This window comes from Octopus bimaculoides, chromosome 4 (assembly GCF_046866305.1).
Source record: "Octopus bimaculoides isolate indiv1 chromosome 4, ASM4686630v1, whole genome shotgun sequence".
NCBI classification, from domain to species: Eukaryota; Metazoa; Mollusca; class Cephalopoda; order Octopoda; family Octopodidae; genus Octopus; species Octopus bimaculoides.
The window spans coordinates 1,856,559-1,875,057 of NC_142931.1; the positions used below are offsets into that span (position 1 = coordinate 1,856,559).

The 18,499-nt window shown below is 40.5% G+C and overlaps 1 protein-coding gene across 4 annotated transcripts in view; it reads left to right on the forward strand.

The window, feature by feature from the left end:
* Positions 1-7,684, forward strand: part of LOC106869042 (uncharacterized) — a 29,490-nt gene extending 21,806 nt beyond the window's left edge. For 3 of the 4 annotated variants that reach the window (XM_089350154.1, XM_089350153.1, XM_014914550.3), the window contains one exon: positions 7,079-7,684. In XM_089350154.1, the coding sequence (XP_089206280.1) occupies positions 7,079-7,416 (338 nt within the window). In that variant the 3' untranslated portion in view covers positions 7,417-7,684. The remainder of the gene's footprint in view (positions 1-7,078) is intronic. The other variant, XM_089350156.1, reaches the window with a different exon arrangement.
* Positions 7,685-18,499: the final 10,815 nt, after the last annotated feature.

Here is an 18,499-nt window from a genome sequence, read left to right on the forward strand (position 1 = left end):
AATCGAAACCACGATCTAGCGGTCGTGGTTTGCTGTGATGCTCTTATGGTTACTGTATTGAAAGTGTTTTGCGTAGGATGTGTGCAGTGCCCAGTAGTGCAATTTTCTGTATGTTATATATATTTGTAAGTCCTGGTGTTTTTGCTATGTATTTGTCTGAATATTTTTTTATTATACCTAAGGCACCTACTATGATAGGAATTGTTTCTGTTTTTAGATTCCACATTCGAGTTACCTCTATTTCCAGGTCTTTGTATTTTGAAAGTTTTTCCATTTCTTTTAGGGAAACGTTGTCATCTGCTGGTATTGATACATCAATTAGAAAGCATTTTTTTCCTTCATGATCTTTGACAACTATATCTGGTCTATTGGCCTTAATTTCTCTATCTGTGTGTATTGGCATATCCCAGAGTATGGTTGCTTTCTCGTTTTCTGTGACCTTTTCTGGCGTGTGTTTATACCATCTTTTTTCTGTTGTTATTCCATAGTGTTGGCATAGCTTCCAGTGTATATAGGTCCCAGCTCTGTCGTGTCTGTGAATATATTCCTTCTTAGCCAGGACTGGGCAGCCAGAGATAATATGATTTATTGTTTCTTGTCCATCCCCACATATTCTACAGTTACTTGTTATGTTTCTTTTCATTATATGTTTTTGGTAATTTCTGGTGGGGAGGCTTTGGTCTTGTGCAGCAATTAAAAATCCTTCAGTCTCTGCTTTGAGTCCTGAGCTTCTCAACCATTGCTGGGATTTTTCTCTGCCTATTTCTTTTGCATTTAGTTTAGCCCAGTATTTACCATGTAGGGGCTTTTCTTGCCATCGTTTTATCATGGTCCGTTGCTGTTCTAGTTTTAGTTTGGATTTCATTTGCTTTATAGCTTTTGTTGTTTCTTCTTCTTCTTCTTCTTCTTCTTCTTCTTCTTCTTCTTCTTCTTCTTCGTATTTATTAGGTAGTATGATTTCTTGTTTGTATTTGTCAGCTTCCTTAGATACTTAAAACAGTTTTTGTTTTGCTCGTGTTTTGTGGCTATTTGTATTAGTTTTCCTTGCTTCTGAAGTAGGTATTTTTGCTGTCCTATGGTGGTTATTTTATAATAGTTTTCCAGCTGTATTATTATTATTATTATTATTATTATTATTATTATTATTATTATTGAGTGAGAGAGCAGCACACATCAAAGTGACAATGGGGGACAAATATACGAAGCCCAGTATACCCATCATGACTACCCATCTGATAAGGGTGCACCAGGCACATGCATCATGATCACATGTGCGCGACATGGTGACCACAAATCGCGATGAACAGGTAGGGCCCAGTTTGAATTTTCTTCAGTTTGAGTAGCCCATTCCGCTCAAAAGGTCTCTGAATAAGGGTTGTTTCGCATGTTGAACGAAACACCCATGTTTCCAGAGGTGAATTATCCAAACCTCTAAGAATTCCTATGATGCTCCCCACTACTTATTCGTGATCAGAGATTCACATATCGTCAGCCACGAAGGGACATGCTCATCTAGTTAAGGTCAAACAACTGACAAGCAAATCTGTGGTATTAAAGAGAATATTTGATGTAGCCCATCTTTTATACCAAGACAAAACATGTACATGATAACACATCCAGTCAGTTAAGATGAGAAGCCGTGAGAGCCACTGCCTGGTACTGCATCAGGGTTATTATTATTATTATTATTATTATTATTATTATTATTATTATTAGAGAGTTGAGCCCATGTGGCGCAAAGGAGCGAAGAGAGAAGATTAATCCCTGTTCACGGCGTAAACGGGAGTCTGGATGGCTCCTGTGCAAGGACAATCCGAACACGGACAGGTGTTGCAAAGAGTGACCGGTAGATCGGAAATGGTGCGAGGCTGGGGTGTCATTGCCGAGTCGGATGTCTCGGAGGTGTTCCGCGAACCGATCAGCCAAGTGGCGTCCCGTTTGCCTGATGTATAGAGAAGGGCAGAGAGAGCAGATGCAGTAGATGACATTGGTAGAAGTGCAGGTGAAGGAGTCGGTGATGTAATAGGGTCGATAATGGGTGCCGGTGAGGAGGGTGTTGGAGAGGTAAGGGCAAGTGCGGCAGCGTGGGCGGGAGCAGGGGAACGATCCGGGTTGGGAGGTTGGGTTAGAGAAGAAGCTGTGGACCAAGAAGTCTCGTAGGTTGTGGGCTCGTTTGAAGGAGGGGAGGGGTCAGTTAAGGAAGATGTGCGAAGTGGAGGGGTCAGACTGGAGTCGCCGGAAGGCTCGGAGAATGGTGTGTTGGAGAGGTAGGGTGATGAGGTGGTAGGTGAGGGGAAATTGGAGGCGGGAGACGGCGGGACGAATTCGAGTGGAGGAGCAGATGCACGGTCCATGGAACGTGCTCTGGCAAGGGCGGTGTGGATAGTGGTGAAGGGATATCCACCTAGGATGAAGTGGCGAGCAATGAGTTGAGACTGAGTCTCAAAGTCATGGTTGTCACTACAGAGCCTGCGTAGACGGAGAGATTGGGAATAAGGGATGGAAAGTTTGGTGTGTTTAGGGTGAGAAGAGAAGTTGAGGTATGAGTGTAAGTCTGTGTGTTTGTAGTGGGTGGAGGTGGTGAGAGTGGAGTGATGAATGCTAACCGAAATGTCAAGAAAGGAAACAGGAGTGTCAGAGATAGTGCAGGAGAAGTGGAGGACAGGATGGAAAGATTTGACAAAAAAAAAACGAAGGAGTCTAGATGTTCGCGGGAGAGTGAGGTCGCACCGATTCAGTCGTCAATATAACGGCCGTATAGTTCGGGAGTGGGAACAATGAAACTTGAGAATATTTGGGCCTCAACGTAGCCAACGAACAGGTTCGCATAGTTGGGGCCCATTCTCGTTCCCTTGGCCACTCCCGGTTTAAGAATGTGTATGTATGTGTGTGTGTATGTATGTGTGTGCATGCGTGTGTGTGCGTGCATACGTGCTTGCATGCTTGCATGCGTACGTGTGTGTGTGTGTGCGTGCGTGCCTGTGTGTGTGTGTATGTGTGTCTGTGTAAAGTCAATTCAAATAAATGAATAATAAAATTAACAATAACAGACAACAAGACGTACACAAGGAGTATATTGGGTTGACGCTCGGTAAAAGGAGAGAGTTTTTGATGTTTCGAGCATAACTCTTCGTCGGAGAGGGGAAAGTCTAAAGAAGGAAAAGTAATCGCGCACAGCACGTGTGTAGTTACATTGCTGAAGTGACCGGAAGTAGTGTATATATGTATGGCTCCGAAGATGCTATAAAATATCGCAGGAACCTTCAGTTCACACTGCAATGTTTCTTATAGTAGAAACAGCTGTAGACTAATGTAAGGTTGTTACGTAACTACTGTTCTTTTATCGATCACTAATGTGTGTGTGTGTGTGTGTGTGTGTGTGTGTGTGTGTAGTGTAGTGTAGTGTAGTGTAGTGTAATGCAGCAGGAAAATCAGAAAAGTAATATGTATATAATTAGTGTCAATGTATGTCTGTAGTTCCTCTGTCAATTTCTACAAGTCGCTGTGTGTATGGGTTGACATTAACAATTATTGTATACACGTATATATACATACACAAACATACACACATACACAAACATGCATATATACATACATACGCACACATACACACAAAAAAAAAACATGGACAATTGATTAAACAGGCGTATTCCATGTCTAAGAGTCTCCGGAATTCTTCCATTATCCAATTTATGCTGGCTTTTACAATACTGATTCCTTCTCACGCTATCTTGGTTCCATTGTTTTATTCTATGGTTTGTTATCATTTAGCCATTATCTGTTTTCTTTCTGTCTGAAAGGAACCGCTAAACAAATATGCACCGCCAGTCGAAGACGATTTAGTAATAATAATAATAATGGAAACTAAATAAGAAAAAACAAAACAAATAAAAACAACAACAACAATAATAATAATAATAATAATAATAATAATAATCATGATAATAAAAATAGGATTCAGTTATTCTACGTGAAACCGACAGTAATAATCGTTATCGCCATGAAAACCACTATCAATCACACAAGCCAAACGTTTCCAAACCTATTGTGGGTGTGAGTTCGTGTGTGTGTGTGTGAGAGAGAGAGAGAGAGAGGGGCGAGGGGGGAGAGAGTTGTGCTTGTGAGCGTGTGCGTGTGTAAATATATTACTGTATAAAGGCAGCGAGCTGGCAGAATGGTTAGCAGTATTCCGTCTGTCATTCTGAGTTCAAATTCCGCCGAGGTCGACTTAGCCTTTCATCCTTTCGGGATCGATAAATTAAGTACCAGTTGCCTACTGAGGACGATCTAATGACTTCCCCCTCCCCCCAATTTCATACATACATACATACATACATGCGATTATGTATGTATGCATATGTGTATATGATACAAGCGTTCGAATCGGGGGGTCTTTCGAAGTAACGTTAGAGAAGTGGGTGCGCAACTTGGAAATGATGAAATCTCTCCAGGTCAATCCACTACTTTTTCGTATTGCGAGGCCACTACGTATTGAGGATACTACAGTCGCAAGAATGATGGATTTTTCAAGCCGAGACAACCAGCAAGGGACCCTAAAGGAACCCATGGAATCCGTTGCTCGCTCATGGGAATCCACCTGGATAGTCTAATGACTGTTGTTTCTGATAGGACCCTAAAGAGGAGGTGATGCCTGCAGACTCTACCCCTCTCGAACCTCCCAAGAATTATGAGAGGAGACGATGAATACAGCCCCCACACGTGTGTGTGTATACGTGTGTGTGTGTGTGTGTGTGTCTGTGTGCGTGCGTGCGTGTGTGTGTGTGTGTGTGTGTGTGTGCGTGCGTGTGTGTAGTATTTAGCTGCACACCCCGTGCAGATACTGATATTTACCCCCACACGTCTCCTTTCCCTTCCAATTTCACCCCCACCTAATCCCTAATCCTTTCCACCAAATCAACCGACATTTATCTGACTTCTTCCCATATATTAAAACCCTCAAGATCCCCTTCTTCTTTAAACCCAACTCTTACTTCTCCCACCATCCATTGCTTGACGATCTTCTTCGACTTCCTCCACCCAAACCAGAAAGTCAACAACTACAACTTCCTCATCGTTTCCATCTGCAAATGTTCCACTGAACTCACCTCCAGGCACTTAGGCTCTTCGCAGTCTTCCATTGCACCTCTTTAAATCCCCCTCGCCACTCTCGCCCCTCCCAGCTCCTTTCCTTTTTCTTAGTTCTGCTGTAACGCCATTCCTAACGGAGGCGGTTTTCTTGGCCCGACTCCCGCTGCTCTGCTCTGCCCTGTTGAATTGTTCTCACATTCAAATGCTTCAAATTTTCCATGGACTTTCTTTTATCAGGGTACACGGGTAACGAAGGCAACCAGAATGAACTTCAAATAAACCGATTTGTTTCTTGGACAGTTTGAGATTCAGATCGCCACCCGGTTCAGCAGACTTCACCGCAGAAGAATACGGTCGTTTCATTGACTATTGGAGCGGTGACACTTCTTCGACAAACTTTAACTCATTCATTGTTTGCGTCAACTTCTTCCATCCTGTCTTAGATTTTACCACCACCACCACCACCACCACCACCTTTATTCCCCACCCCAACATCTTCACTGCTGTCTTTTCCGAAGCCATAGTTCTCTCTCTCACCTCGGTTTTTCCTCACCTACCTTCTCATTTTCCTTCCCCTCCCACACCTTTGTAATTATGATTCTCACTTTGATATCCAGTCGCACCGAATGGTCAGCTACTTCGTTCAACGCGGTTATTCCACCACAACCGTTGGTGCTTCTACCACAATGTTGACATCATCTCCACTCTTATATCTCGTATCCGTTCGACCACCAACCATTTTCCCGTCCCCTTGTCTCTCCTCCTGCGCACATTTTGCGGCACTTCTCTTTCCTCCGATCTTATCCAGCTGTTTCCCATATTTTCCTAGAATGCTTTCTCCCTTCCTCCAGACGTGATGCATTTTCTGTGACCGAGTCTATAGCCTATTCCCTTTTTTTATCTTCGCCACCCCTCCTGCTCGAAAACCTCCGCCTTCATCCAAAATGTCATCTTACCCAGTGATAATCTCTTTTATGCCGCCAACCAATTCCTCAGTTGGCGACATAGAAAAACCTTCGGAGATCTGCAAATTATTTTTAGAGAGAATTTTTTAAGCATCGGGCATAACAACACCGGATCACATCTCGGTCCCCGGTTTGTCGCTTTCGTTCTTCTTGGTCGCACCTATTTGCACCTTTCTACCTGTCGTGACGTTTTATGAATCTACCGCATCCCCAATGTCACCGGGGACAACAACAGCTGGCCATTCGTCTAAACACCAAACCGAACAGGGAGCAGTAATCACTTTATTTGCCTTTTGTAACACTGCTGTCTCTAACACGTACGCACGCACACACACAAACACAAACACACACACGCGCACACACACACACACACACACACACACACACACACACACACGCAACATTATACACACAGCTACCTGCACATACACTCGCACAACACACTGCACTGCATACACATACACATCCATGCACAATAGAGAATACATCGTCTCTTATCCTCCTTAACGCGATGATCAAATTCTCACATAACCATATGGCATGCTCTCTCGCTTTCTCTCTCGTTCTCACTTACACACACACACAGGTACAACCACTCTCGAATGTTGTTTCCCTTGATTAAAAATCCTTTCTGGTTGAAAAACACTCATCCATGTTATCCACTTCCGTCCAACCTTTTATCAATTTAAGCCTTGAACTGTTTATTGTAAAACATCGTTTCCATTCAACTCTCTGTTCTTCTTTTTTCTTATTTTTTTTTGTTTTCTTTTTCTTGGTGAGGAGCTATAGACCGAAATGTTAAGCCTTATTTATATCTTCCTTACATCGTGAAATTTATCTTATTTTTGAAATTTTCTTTGCTTTTTTGTTTCTGAAACCGTTACAATATGCGCACGCGTATGTATTTGTATATATGTCTGTCTGTCTGTCTGTCTGTCTGTCTGTCTGTCTGTATGTATGTATGTATGTATGTAGGAGATATTTGTATTCTACTGAAGTTTTAAATGGTATCTATTTATTTGCAGTAGACTTCTATCCAGCAATGAGAGATGAAATGGCTAATCTTTACAAGAAAACCCACCCTTGGTCATACATCCCGTGGAACATCATCGATTTACCTTTTCTCTACAAGGAACCGCCGCAGAAAACGTTACCTGATTTTTCAAATGATGAAATATATTTCGATGTTGGTCTCGGCAAAAGAGGTTTACCTTTCTCTCTTGACATTGCAAAGAGACGTGAAAAACCGCTTTTGACTAAAGGATTGCTTATAAAGAAACTAGAATTGCTTGCACAAAGAGCTCACCACCTCGAACTTCCTGAAGATAATGATAAGAGAAGACAAAGTCTTGCACATTCATAGGAAAATATTTCGAAAGGAAAATAGAAAAAAAAAAAAACTTTGATATTTAACAAAAAAAAAAAAGATAACGATTTAAATGTATTGCTAGTAACGTGTGAAAAATAAGTTAATATGTTTTTGGGAAGTTGAACTATAAATTAAGTTTTGTAAATAAATGATAAACTAACTAAACAACCATTATCGCACTTTATTGAAATGAGAGACGGAAACAGGGTTGCTGTTGTTGTTGTAGTTGTTATTTTTGTTATATAAATTGGTGGTGATGATATTGTTGTTGTTTCTCACAAACGATATTTCTGTTGTACAAATGTATACAATCATGTTCGTGTATGCAAAGACATACGCTACAAAAATTGCCTCGAGGGAAAAAAAATTCTCCTTGTATGGCATTTTACACCCATTGGGCCATAAATGACATCATGGAACCGCAGAACGCTTGTGTTTCTGCGTCTTTGCACGTTGTTAGCTAAGGAAACCGAGCCGTCGTTCACAGTCACTAACGACTTGTTCTTATAGTTTATCAGCAAATGGTAGATTTGCTGATATTGGCAAAGTGCTGTCAAGCTGGAATTAATTAATCAGAGGCGCACTAAGCAGTGATAAACGAAATATAGGTGCGTACGACCATATTTAATACGTTCGTGCAGACTCGGATATGGAAAGACACCTGCGATCCGATGACGTCATTCATGACCCAATGGTGTGTTTCTCACACATATTGTCTGTATGGAGAATTTTTCTGTCGAGACAATGTCTGCAGTGTAGTCTTTTTCAAGTCCGAGTGTGCATGAATATATTAAATATGGCCGTATACACCTATATTACATTTAATGCTGCTTCGTGTGCCTCTAATTAATTGATACTTTTGTTGTAGTTTTTGTTGTTGCTGTTGTTGTTCTTTGTATGTTTGCTTCTTTTTTTTCTTTTGTAAGAAGATTTCAGCTCTGCATACCAAGACGATGAAGCAGGCATCAATTTTAAAGATATATACTGCATCTCCTCCTGGTATTGATTAAACAACACCAACTGAGTCGCCTTGTATTAAGGAAGACAGGACAGATGGGCATACGATGCCACAATATAGAAGAAGATACGGTTGAGTGGAAACGTATAACTTGGACTCTTTGTAACTGGACGTGACACTTTCAGTCCTCCAGTAACAAAGAGTGCAAGCTATACTTCACTCAGCCATAGTTGAGGATTGTTAATTTCCATCCAGGTTAATTTCTGTCCAGTTGAGGATTGTTAATTTCCATCCAGGTTAATTTCTGTCCAGTTGAGGATTGTTAATTTCCATCCAGGTTAATTTCTGTCCAGTTGAGGATTGTTAATTTCCATCCAGGTTAATTTCTGTCCAGTTGAGGATTGTTAATTTCCATCCAGGTTAATTTCTGTCCAGTTGAGGATTGTGAATTTCCATCCAGGTTAATTTCTGTCCAGTTGAGGATTGTTAATTTCCATCCAGGTTAATTTCTGTCCAGTTGAGGATTGTTAATTTCTGTCCAGGTTAATACCCCAAAATGGTGAACCATTCGAGGATACAGTGATAGCAGCTCTAAGAGCCGAAGGTGAAATTAAGAACACAATGTGGATCATTGTCTGAGAGTTACCGATAAACCAGGAAGATATAAAGCGGAATGCGTCAAAAGATAAGTTCATAAATGAAACAGAAAACACTGTGGTCAAAAAACAAGAAAAAAAACCTCATGGGCGAAATTACACATCGATTTCACGGGTCCGTTAAATGGTTATTACTATTTAGTAGTGGTTGACAGTTTTATAAAATGGCCTGAAATTGTTAAGTGCAAAAGACCAACCTCCTCGATTGTAATAAATTTTTGCACAAATTATTCGCAAGATTTGGCATCCAAGACGTGATAAGGGAACACAATTTGTATGCAATGAATTTAGAAAGTTGTGTGAAATGTTTTCGGTAGAACATCTAACGATAGAGCCTTACCATTGCAGATCAAACAGACAGGTAGAACGTTTTGTTGATACTTTTAAAAGAGTTTTAAGAAAAGTAAGCAAGGACGTCACGGACGAAGTCGCTCTTCAACAATTGTTAAGAGTGCACAAGGTGAAACCGAACCTGAATACATCAGCAGAACTGATGCTCGCAATGAAAGTGAAATCCGTTTTTGATAAACTGCCATCTGGCGAGGAAAGAAAAAGTGTCAGGAAGGGCATATCAGAATTTTTCAAAATTAGTGATAAGGTGTACATGAGGTCTTATAAAAACGGAAAACAGTAGTGGGAAGAAGGTGAAATTACTAAGTATAGGGAAAGTGATGTATGGGATAAAAAGCAGAAAAGGTATTGAAGAAAGACACAGAAACCTATTAAAGAAGAAATTCATAGAAAATGAACCAAACAGATTGAAAATACCTATGAAATGGCTGTATGACACATTCCGCGTACCAACACCGTTACAGGTGGTTGAACCCACGCGTAAAAGTCGGAGAAAAAGGAAGAACACAGAGTTCCTAAAAATAGACGCCAAAAAGAAAAAATATATTAATTTGTACAAATGAAAAAAGAAAAAACTCAAAAGGAGGTGGGTGAATAAAATAAAATAAAATTACTAAAGAAAAAAAACTAAAAGAGAGGTTGTAGTGGAAATCGTATACCTCTCCCACGGGACAAGTGGTATGACACAGCCACTATGAAGTAAGACGACGTCAACCAGTATGGAGAGTCGTGTGTCAGTCGTTGTAGAGTTGTTGCATGAGTTTTCAGTTGGAGTTAAGTGTCAATTACGTGTTATAGTCGAGTTTGAGTCACAGTCAAGTTAGACGGTTCAAATTCGGTGTCTTGCAGAGCTCTCAGCAAAAGCACGATAGACAAAGCGATATATTACCATTCCAGTAGAGAAGAGTTACACTTTATCTGAGACCAAGAAAATATCTTGACTACTAGAGTAGATACAACAACTACAGTCACAACAGTGGCCGCACATTATAGATGTGGAAAACACCACGTCATAACAGTAACACATGCCTAAATACCAATCTTGAGAAATTAAGCTTCTCAAAACCAGAAGGCAGAAAGTTGATCCGAAAACTACAGATCCAATCCATCACATCACTGGAACTATAAAAATCTGTAATACTTTCCAGAAGTTTATCATTTAAATATATATGTGCATGTCTAGATATGCAACTATAATGCATGAGAATACATACATAAAGCAAAACATACAAATCTGAACACATACATACATGCATAATACATACATACATACATACAAAAATACCCTATTGATGTTGTTGAAATTCCAATGAAGGAGCCTTGGATCTAGGTTAGAAACCGGCTCTTTCTCTATTGGCAGGTAATCTTGAAATAAAACTGAATAATGACATACATATATATACATAGATATACATACATATGCATGCATATATACAAACGTACATACATATGCCAGAACAAAAGTGTGTGTCGAAGTGAAAGGGATTTGCGGACGAAGATATTAACTAATTTAAAATTTCCTACATTCCTAAACAAAATAGACTTCTTCCGATCCTATTCGTGTAAGAATCTACTAAACGCAGACAGAAAGCTGGTTGTAAGTAAATGTTAAAATAAGTAACTGATCATAATTAACATCATCAATCCCTGTAGAATTTCGCAAAACCGTTTGTGAGTTGTGGTTCTAATAAAACGTTACAACTACAACAGTGAAGACTAATAAAACCGATTACACGGCATCAATAATAAACGCGTGCATAATGTATTACGGCGCCGCACGGACAGATCTTTTTCGTTTACAAAGTCGATTCAATAATTTGTGCTGCAATTCTTTCGTATTTTCTAGTTTATAAGGTCAATATATACAAATGTATATTACTGTGAAAAAACAGATAACGTACGTATTTTTGAATTATTAACATTATTAACAAATATGGTTTCACATTCAGATTCAAGTATCGCACATTCTAAAACCGCCGATTTAGTTTTATCGAAACTAGACCAAGAGCTAACGTTTTGCTAATAGTTAAGTGGGGAGCGAAGTAAAAGCATATGGTTTGTGGCTGGTTGTTAACAGACAGGAGCAAAAAAAAAAAAAAAGAAAAAGTTTTCACTTAAGTTTCGTTGCCTAAAATTCTAGTATCTATAATTGTGCAGACTAGCTAGGAAAATGGATATACCGTTCTAACAATGGCTAAATTAATATAGGTCATTCATGATCTATTTCAACTTTTCATGGCATAGAAAAGGTTAAGAGTCAAGTGGAAAATACAGAACAATAGGCCGTATGTATGGCTAGGGAGAATCTACAGATTCAGTTTCGAATCTCAGGTAGGACCTAGCGAAGTCGCACACGTTCTTGTAAAATTTCCTATCTTCTTAATGAATGCATGATTACATCTGATTTTTAAAAAAAATTCTAATATCTTACTTGCTTTTCTAGAATTTTCTTTTTGTTTTTGTTTTCATAGCAACTATATTTTTTGTGGATAATATTTTGCCAGATGCGCCTATGGTATTGTAAAGCTATTCCACTTTTGCGTAAATAATCCACATTGTTCTTTACGGCATTTTAAACCACAATCTTATAATTACTTTAATATTAATTCCAAATTATCAAGATATTCTTCACCTGTTGCCCTGATAACAGTGATATCATCTCCTCTATATGCTGCACATTTATTCCAGACAAAAGGAATATTTATCACAAGTAATTTCTGTGATTCTTCTGTTAATTCGATTAGTAAATATGAGTATTATAACGAAACTAACTAGAGAAATGTTTGCCAAATTAATAAGAAAAATATAATGATAATTAATTATAAAATTAGGAAGGCAACTAATTTACAACTCTGGACAACTAGTAACACCGTAAAGTTCGGATGGTTAGAAACGATTATCGAGGAACTAAATTCTAGATTTACGTAGGTCAAGAATGTTGATTTTTACCTGTCTACAATCATTTGTTTATACGAGATTAGATTACGTCCATTAATATTTTGTGCTGACGAAATTGTCATAGAGATAATCTTAGATGCTAAGAAAACTTTACTGTTTGATAAAGACTGCCAGCGTGAAGAAATCAGACATCGAAGGAATTTTCACTTTGAGTATAGAGTCGTATGATAGTGCACATATCTGTGATCTTTTCAGTCTACACATGCTACAAGTCCTAAAGGTTAAATTTGATTGTCGTAATATTTGTATGTACAGCGACGACTGTCTGGTAATGACTTCCCATGCTCACGGCCATACTTTAGATAGATTTAGAAAGGAACTTGTCAACTGGGACTGAAAATCACCATAAACATTAACCTTAATATAGCTAATTTCTTAGATATCACATTAATTTAGACATGAATACCCACAAATATTAAAAGAAAATCTTTTGAGAAACTAAAATCATTAATAAGGACTCATGCCAAGTTTTTAAGAACGTAATTAAAAACGTAGTTAAGAACGTTAGTTGAACGAGCTCCATGTCTTCTAGCAAAGTAAATTTTGCCAGGGCAGTGTGGTATGACGTCAGTGTCTGGGGAGGCTGACCGGAAGGGCGAGTCGACCGGAAGGGGGAAAAGGGCAGAGGGAGCCTCGATCGGCATTCGTGCCCTTTTCAAACGGGGCTGCGGTGAGGACAAGACGTGTTGTTCTCGGTTTGTGGGAAGTTGATCGGGCACTATACGATCGCTGGTTGGTTGCGCATTGCATGTAGTTACATCAAGAGACGAGCAGAGGGGGAGAGTTGGAGTGACAAGGTAGGAGAGGCGACGGTGGCGATGATGCGGGAAATCCTGGAGAGAACGAGAGCGGAAGACCCGGTCAGAGGAAACTGGTATGTGCCCAAGACGGAGTGCGGGACGGTTTGGTGTGATGCTAGCAGTATAGCGATAGGGGTTGTGTTGGAGATCGAAGGTGCTGAGGTGGAGGATGCGGCCTGGATACGGAAAGCGGACGACTTCAACCACATCAATGTCGCCGAACTAGATGCGGTGCTGAAAGGGGTGAACTTGGCCTTGAGATGGGGACTGCGCTCGATCGAGATCCGGACGGATTCGGCCACCGTGGTCGGCTGGGTAGGAACGGTATTTACCAGCGAGAAGAGAGTCTGGACGAAAGGTGCCGCGGAGATGTTGGTGAAACGCCGCCTAGGAGTTCTGGGAGAGTTGATCGCCGAGTTTGGACTGAAGCTGAACGTGGTTTTCGTGCCTTCGGAAAGAAACAGGGCGGACGCACTGACCAGGGTGAAAAAGGCGTGGCTGGAGGAACCGGAAGCAAGGAAAGGGATAGCAGCAGCGTGTCGGCTGGGTGACTCCGAACTGAAGGAGCTACATGCTATGCACCACTTGGGGGTGGATAGGACCCTGTATCTGGCGAAAATGGTTGATGCTGACGTCACTAGGAGAAACGTTAAGAAAGTGGTCGCGAAATGTGACAGATGCCAGTCCATTGACTCCGCCCCGGGTGGGCATGAGCAGGGGAACCTCTCAGTAGAGTGCAACTGGAGGAGACTGGCTGTGGATGTGACGCACTACCGTCAGGAAATGTATCTCAGCATGGTCGACTGCGGGCCGGGCCGGCTGGCCATTTGGAAGGAGCTGAGGACAGGCATTGCCGATGAGATTGCCCGCATTCTGAACGGGATATTCTTGGAGAGGGGTCCTGTGGAAGAACTGCTAATGGACAACGGGGCGGCGTTTCGTTCGGAAGCGTTGGGAGAGATGCTTGACCGGTGGAAGGTGCGACGATTATTTAGAGCGGCGTATAGACCGAGTGGCAACGGAATCGTTGAGAGGCACCATCGGACGATCAAGGCCATGGCTGAAAGGGGGCACATTTCGCCCCTGGAAGCGGTCTACTGGTACAATATGTCTCCCCGATCCGGACAAGCGGAAGAGTCTGTGCCGCACAGAGCGGTGTTCAAATATGAATGGAGGCATCCCTGTAAGACGCCGGAGTTCTGCGAGGAAGAGAAGGGACCCGCCGGCGTGAAAGTAGGGGAGGAAGTTTGGGTCAAGCCGCCGAAGGCACGCTGCACATCACAATGGGGCAGGGGAACAGTGACAGCGGTCAATTCCAGAAACAATGTCTCTGTGGATGGAATGCCGCGTCACGTGCTGGATCTGCGCAGGATAGCCACTTCGTCGGATGAAGAGTGCAATGGAAACGAGCCACCTAGCTTGAGAAGATCTCGACGTGTAGGGCGCCCGCCCGGTTGGATGGCGGACTTCGAATTGGAGTAGGGGTGAACGTGATCTTTAAGATCAGGGTGGCGTGTGGTATGACGTCAGTGTCTGGGGAGGCTGACCGGAAGGGCGAGTCGACCGGAAGGGGAAAAAGGGCAGAGGGAGCCTCGATCGGCATTCGTGCCCTTTTCGAACGGGGCTGCGGTGAGGACAAGACGTGTTAAGCGACGGTCTAGGTTTGGGAAGGTTTGGGAGAAGCAGCTGCTATTCCTGGTGTACTTTGGGTCGGGGCAAGCTTCGAGGATCGGATACCGCAAGACGGACTCGCAGTCGAGGAAAGGAAAACCGAGGTAAGGCGATTACATCTACTCGTACGCACACACCACAGGCAGTACCTATTACAAAAACGTCACAGCAAATAGTAGCTTCAGTGACATGATTACTTATAAATCACATCCACCAACTCCCAACATAAAAATAGGTTCCGGAATACATCTGGTTCAACTCACCTTTCTCCCTAAAAATAAAGACAGATATGCGTATTAGCTACCCAGGTTTAATAAACATTTTTCAGACAGCATCATTAAAGGACTGTTTAAATAGAAATAGCATGAAAATGATTATAGTGGTGAACCTAGTATGATTGATGTATTAGCAAATACAGCTCCAACACTCACAGCTGAGATGTGTGCATTCAGGAATAAGGAATGATAATCGTTGAAACAGTGCTATAACACCAAAAGAGTGAGGTATGAGGTGGAAGTCAATACCCTTAATACAAACTAGAAAACGGAAATCACAATTTAAGATGTTCCAAGATGGAAGAACCATTGTATTGGTGGGAGAAAAGAAATGAATATAACTAAGCATCACATTAACTGTTGTTTGAGAAATATGAACGATTGTAGCATGAATGAACTGGACTGCCACTAACTAAAAAAAAACTACACCGACAGATGACACTCATATTCCCTCCCTCTCTCTCCATCCCTCCTCTCTCTTTCTCTTTCTCTATCCCTCCCTCTCTCTCCGTCCCTCCTCTCTCTCCTTCTCTCATGCCTACAAAACTACACTAGTGTTTGAAAAAAAAACTTTCTTTCATTTCTCCGTAGTACCCTATTGGCATAAAGAGGCGTGGCTTAGTGGTTAGGGTACTTGTCCCATGGTCGTGGGTTCGATACTCAGCAGTGCGTTGTGCCCTTGAGCAAGACACATTATTTCACACTGCCCCAGCTCACTCGGCTGGCAAAAATGATTTGTAATTTAAAGGGGCCGGTCTTGTTACATTCTGTGTCACGCTAAATTCCCCTGAGAACTATATTAAGGGTATGCGCATCTGTGGAGTACTCAACCACCAGCACGTTAAATTCATAAACAGATTGTTCTGTTGATTGAAACAATTGGAACCATCGCTGTCGCAGCCAACAGGGTACCAGTTACTCTTTTGGGTCCAATTCAATCTTTTAAGAATAAAGACATTCTCCTGAAACAAAGCTAAGACTACTTTCGTCATTCTCTGCTTCTCTGTTAGTTTTATTTTCTTTAAATTAAAAACCTAAATACTGTGATTCTATTCAATTAATGTAAACGAATACACAATTAGGTGTTCCTCATTACCGAATACTTTCTCCTCGCGTTATGCAATATTTTGAAATTCATTAAAGCAGCGAGTTGACAGAATCGTTAGCATGCCGGACAAAATGTTCTGAGGTCAAATTCCATTGGGGTTGACTTTACCTTTCATCCTTTCGGTGTCGATAAAATAAATACCAGTCAAGTACTGGGGTTGATGTAATCAACTTTGCCCCTCCCTTCAAATTGCTGGCCTTGTACCAAAATTTGAAACCAGTATTTTGGAATTCATACTTTGATGTGTCTTGATAAAAATGTCGATAGATGGGTTTCATTGGAAGTTTGTCAGTAAAATGGTTCTCTAACGATTTGATAGGAATTATAAACTGTTCCAGAAACAAAAACATCTCTCAGAGAACTTGAACTCGAAATTTTGTCTTTGGCTCAACTGAGTCTGTGTGTATCTGGTACTAAATTCTTCATTGAAAGTCTGGTCTGAAGAATCATTAAATTATAGGCAAACATGTGTGTATGTGTGCGTGTGTGTGTGTGTGTGTGTGTGTGTGCGCGCGTACATACATGTGTTTAAAAAACTCAAACAAAAAAAAAAACAACAAAGACAACACTATAACAGAAGTGCACATTTCTAGTTTCCTCAGAACTTGGTTACGAATTGAAGAAAGTCAACTTTTTGACAGGAAATCCTGTTTGTGATGAAAACATCTTCATCATTGCTAAGGAGCGACACAGTCGCAATTTAAATAAATTGTCACATTGTTAGAATTTATTTAGTCATACAAACTACTGGTTTCTAAGGACTTGGATTGAAATTGGATCCTTGGCCTGGAAAAAGTTTGTAAACAACCATGTTATGCAACTTTTGTCAATTAATCTTCTTTATAAAATATTTTATATTGTCAGTCTGTCTGTCTATCTTCATATTTATCTACCTACTTATATATCCGTCTGTCTGCCTGTCTTTCTGTCTGTTTGCCTATCTATCTATCTATCTATCTATCTATCTATCTATCTATCTATCTATCTATCAATCTATCACACACACACACACTCACACACACACACACTCACACATAGTTACTCATACGTGCAATGGAGCATAATAAAATATGCATCTCCCTATTTAAATGAAAGGTGCAAATGTAAACTTTGCGCTGCCAAATTAAGGGGAATACTTAAACATTCAAGTAATAAACCCTCAACAAATCTCGTAAACTTAGGATGAAATGTTCGCACGACATTAGGAACAGATTCTCATGATTTCAACTGAATATCTGAATATATTTTGAATACTTATTTTTAACTTCTTAGCTTCTATTTAACCATGCTTTGTAATGTAATTAAGTATACATGCCTAATTTAAGCATTATTAATCAATATGTCACTTTGTGCCATAGGCGTCCTCATTATGAATTCTTTTTATATCTGTATGCAACTTTTATATTCAATAATTGGTGAAATATTTGACAATCCATGCATGACTTCCTATCCTCTCTGTATGCTTTCTTTCTTCGTTTTTATTATCTTATATCTTTATAAAGTATGCGCGCGCGCGTGTGTGGTGTGTGTAAGAATGAGTGTGTGTGTGTGTGTGTGTGTGTGTGTGTGTGTGTGTGTGTGTGTGATACCTTCATTGTTGTTTACCTTACTATGAAATGTATGTTAGTGTACCTAGCTATTTCTGGCGTCGTACACAGTGTCGTGCCTCGGCTATAAATTAATTGAAAGGTACAAAAATTTATGGCTAATTCAGTGAAATGCTTCTGCATATATTAAAAGCTAATATAAACAACTAAGCACAATATAATACCATAAAAGAAAAATTTAATGATAGGTGAAACTAGTCTAGTCTAGTAACCTTAGAGGTGTTCATGGGGTGGTTACCTCCCCCGTCAGTGTATAGATATTGTATGCTTCTTACAGCATTAAGAGTTTTTAACTCTTATTTCATGCAAAATAGCTGCTTCGGTACCATTAGTGACAATTAGTAATGATTAAATTTTTCCTTAATCATATTTTATTGCACCAAACTGTTTATAGTAATTTATATATATATAAATAAATGTTGTTTCTATGTCAAGTTATATATAAAAATAATTTCACACTAAATTGAAGTATGTGTGTATGTGTGTCTGTTTGTCCCTGTCTCCATCGCTTGAAAACTGATGCTAGTGTGTCTACATCCCCGTAACCTAGCAGTTCAGCAAAAGAGACCCAATAGAATAAGTACTAGACTTACAAAGAATAAGTCATGGGGTCGATTTGCTCGACTAAAAGGCGGTGCTCCAGCATGGCTGTAGTCAAAGGACTGAAGCAAATAAAAAAATATTATTCAATGC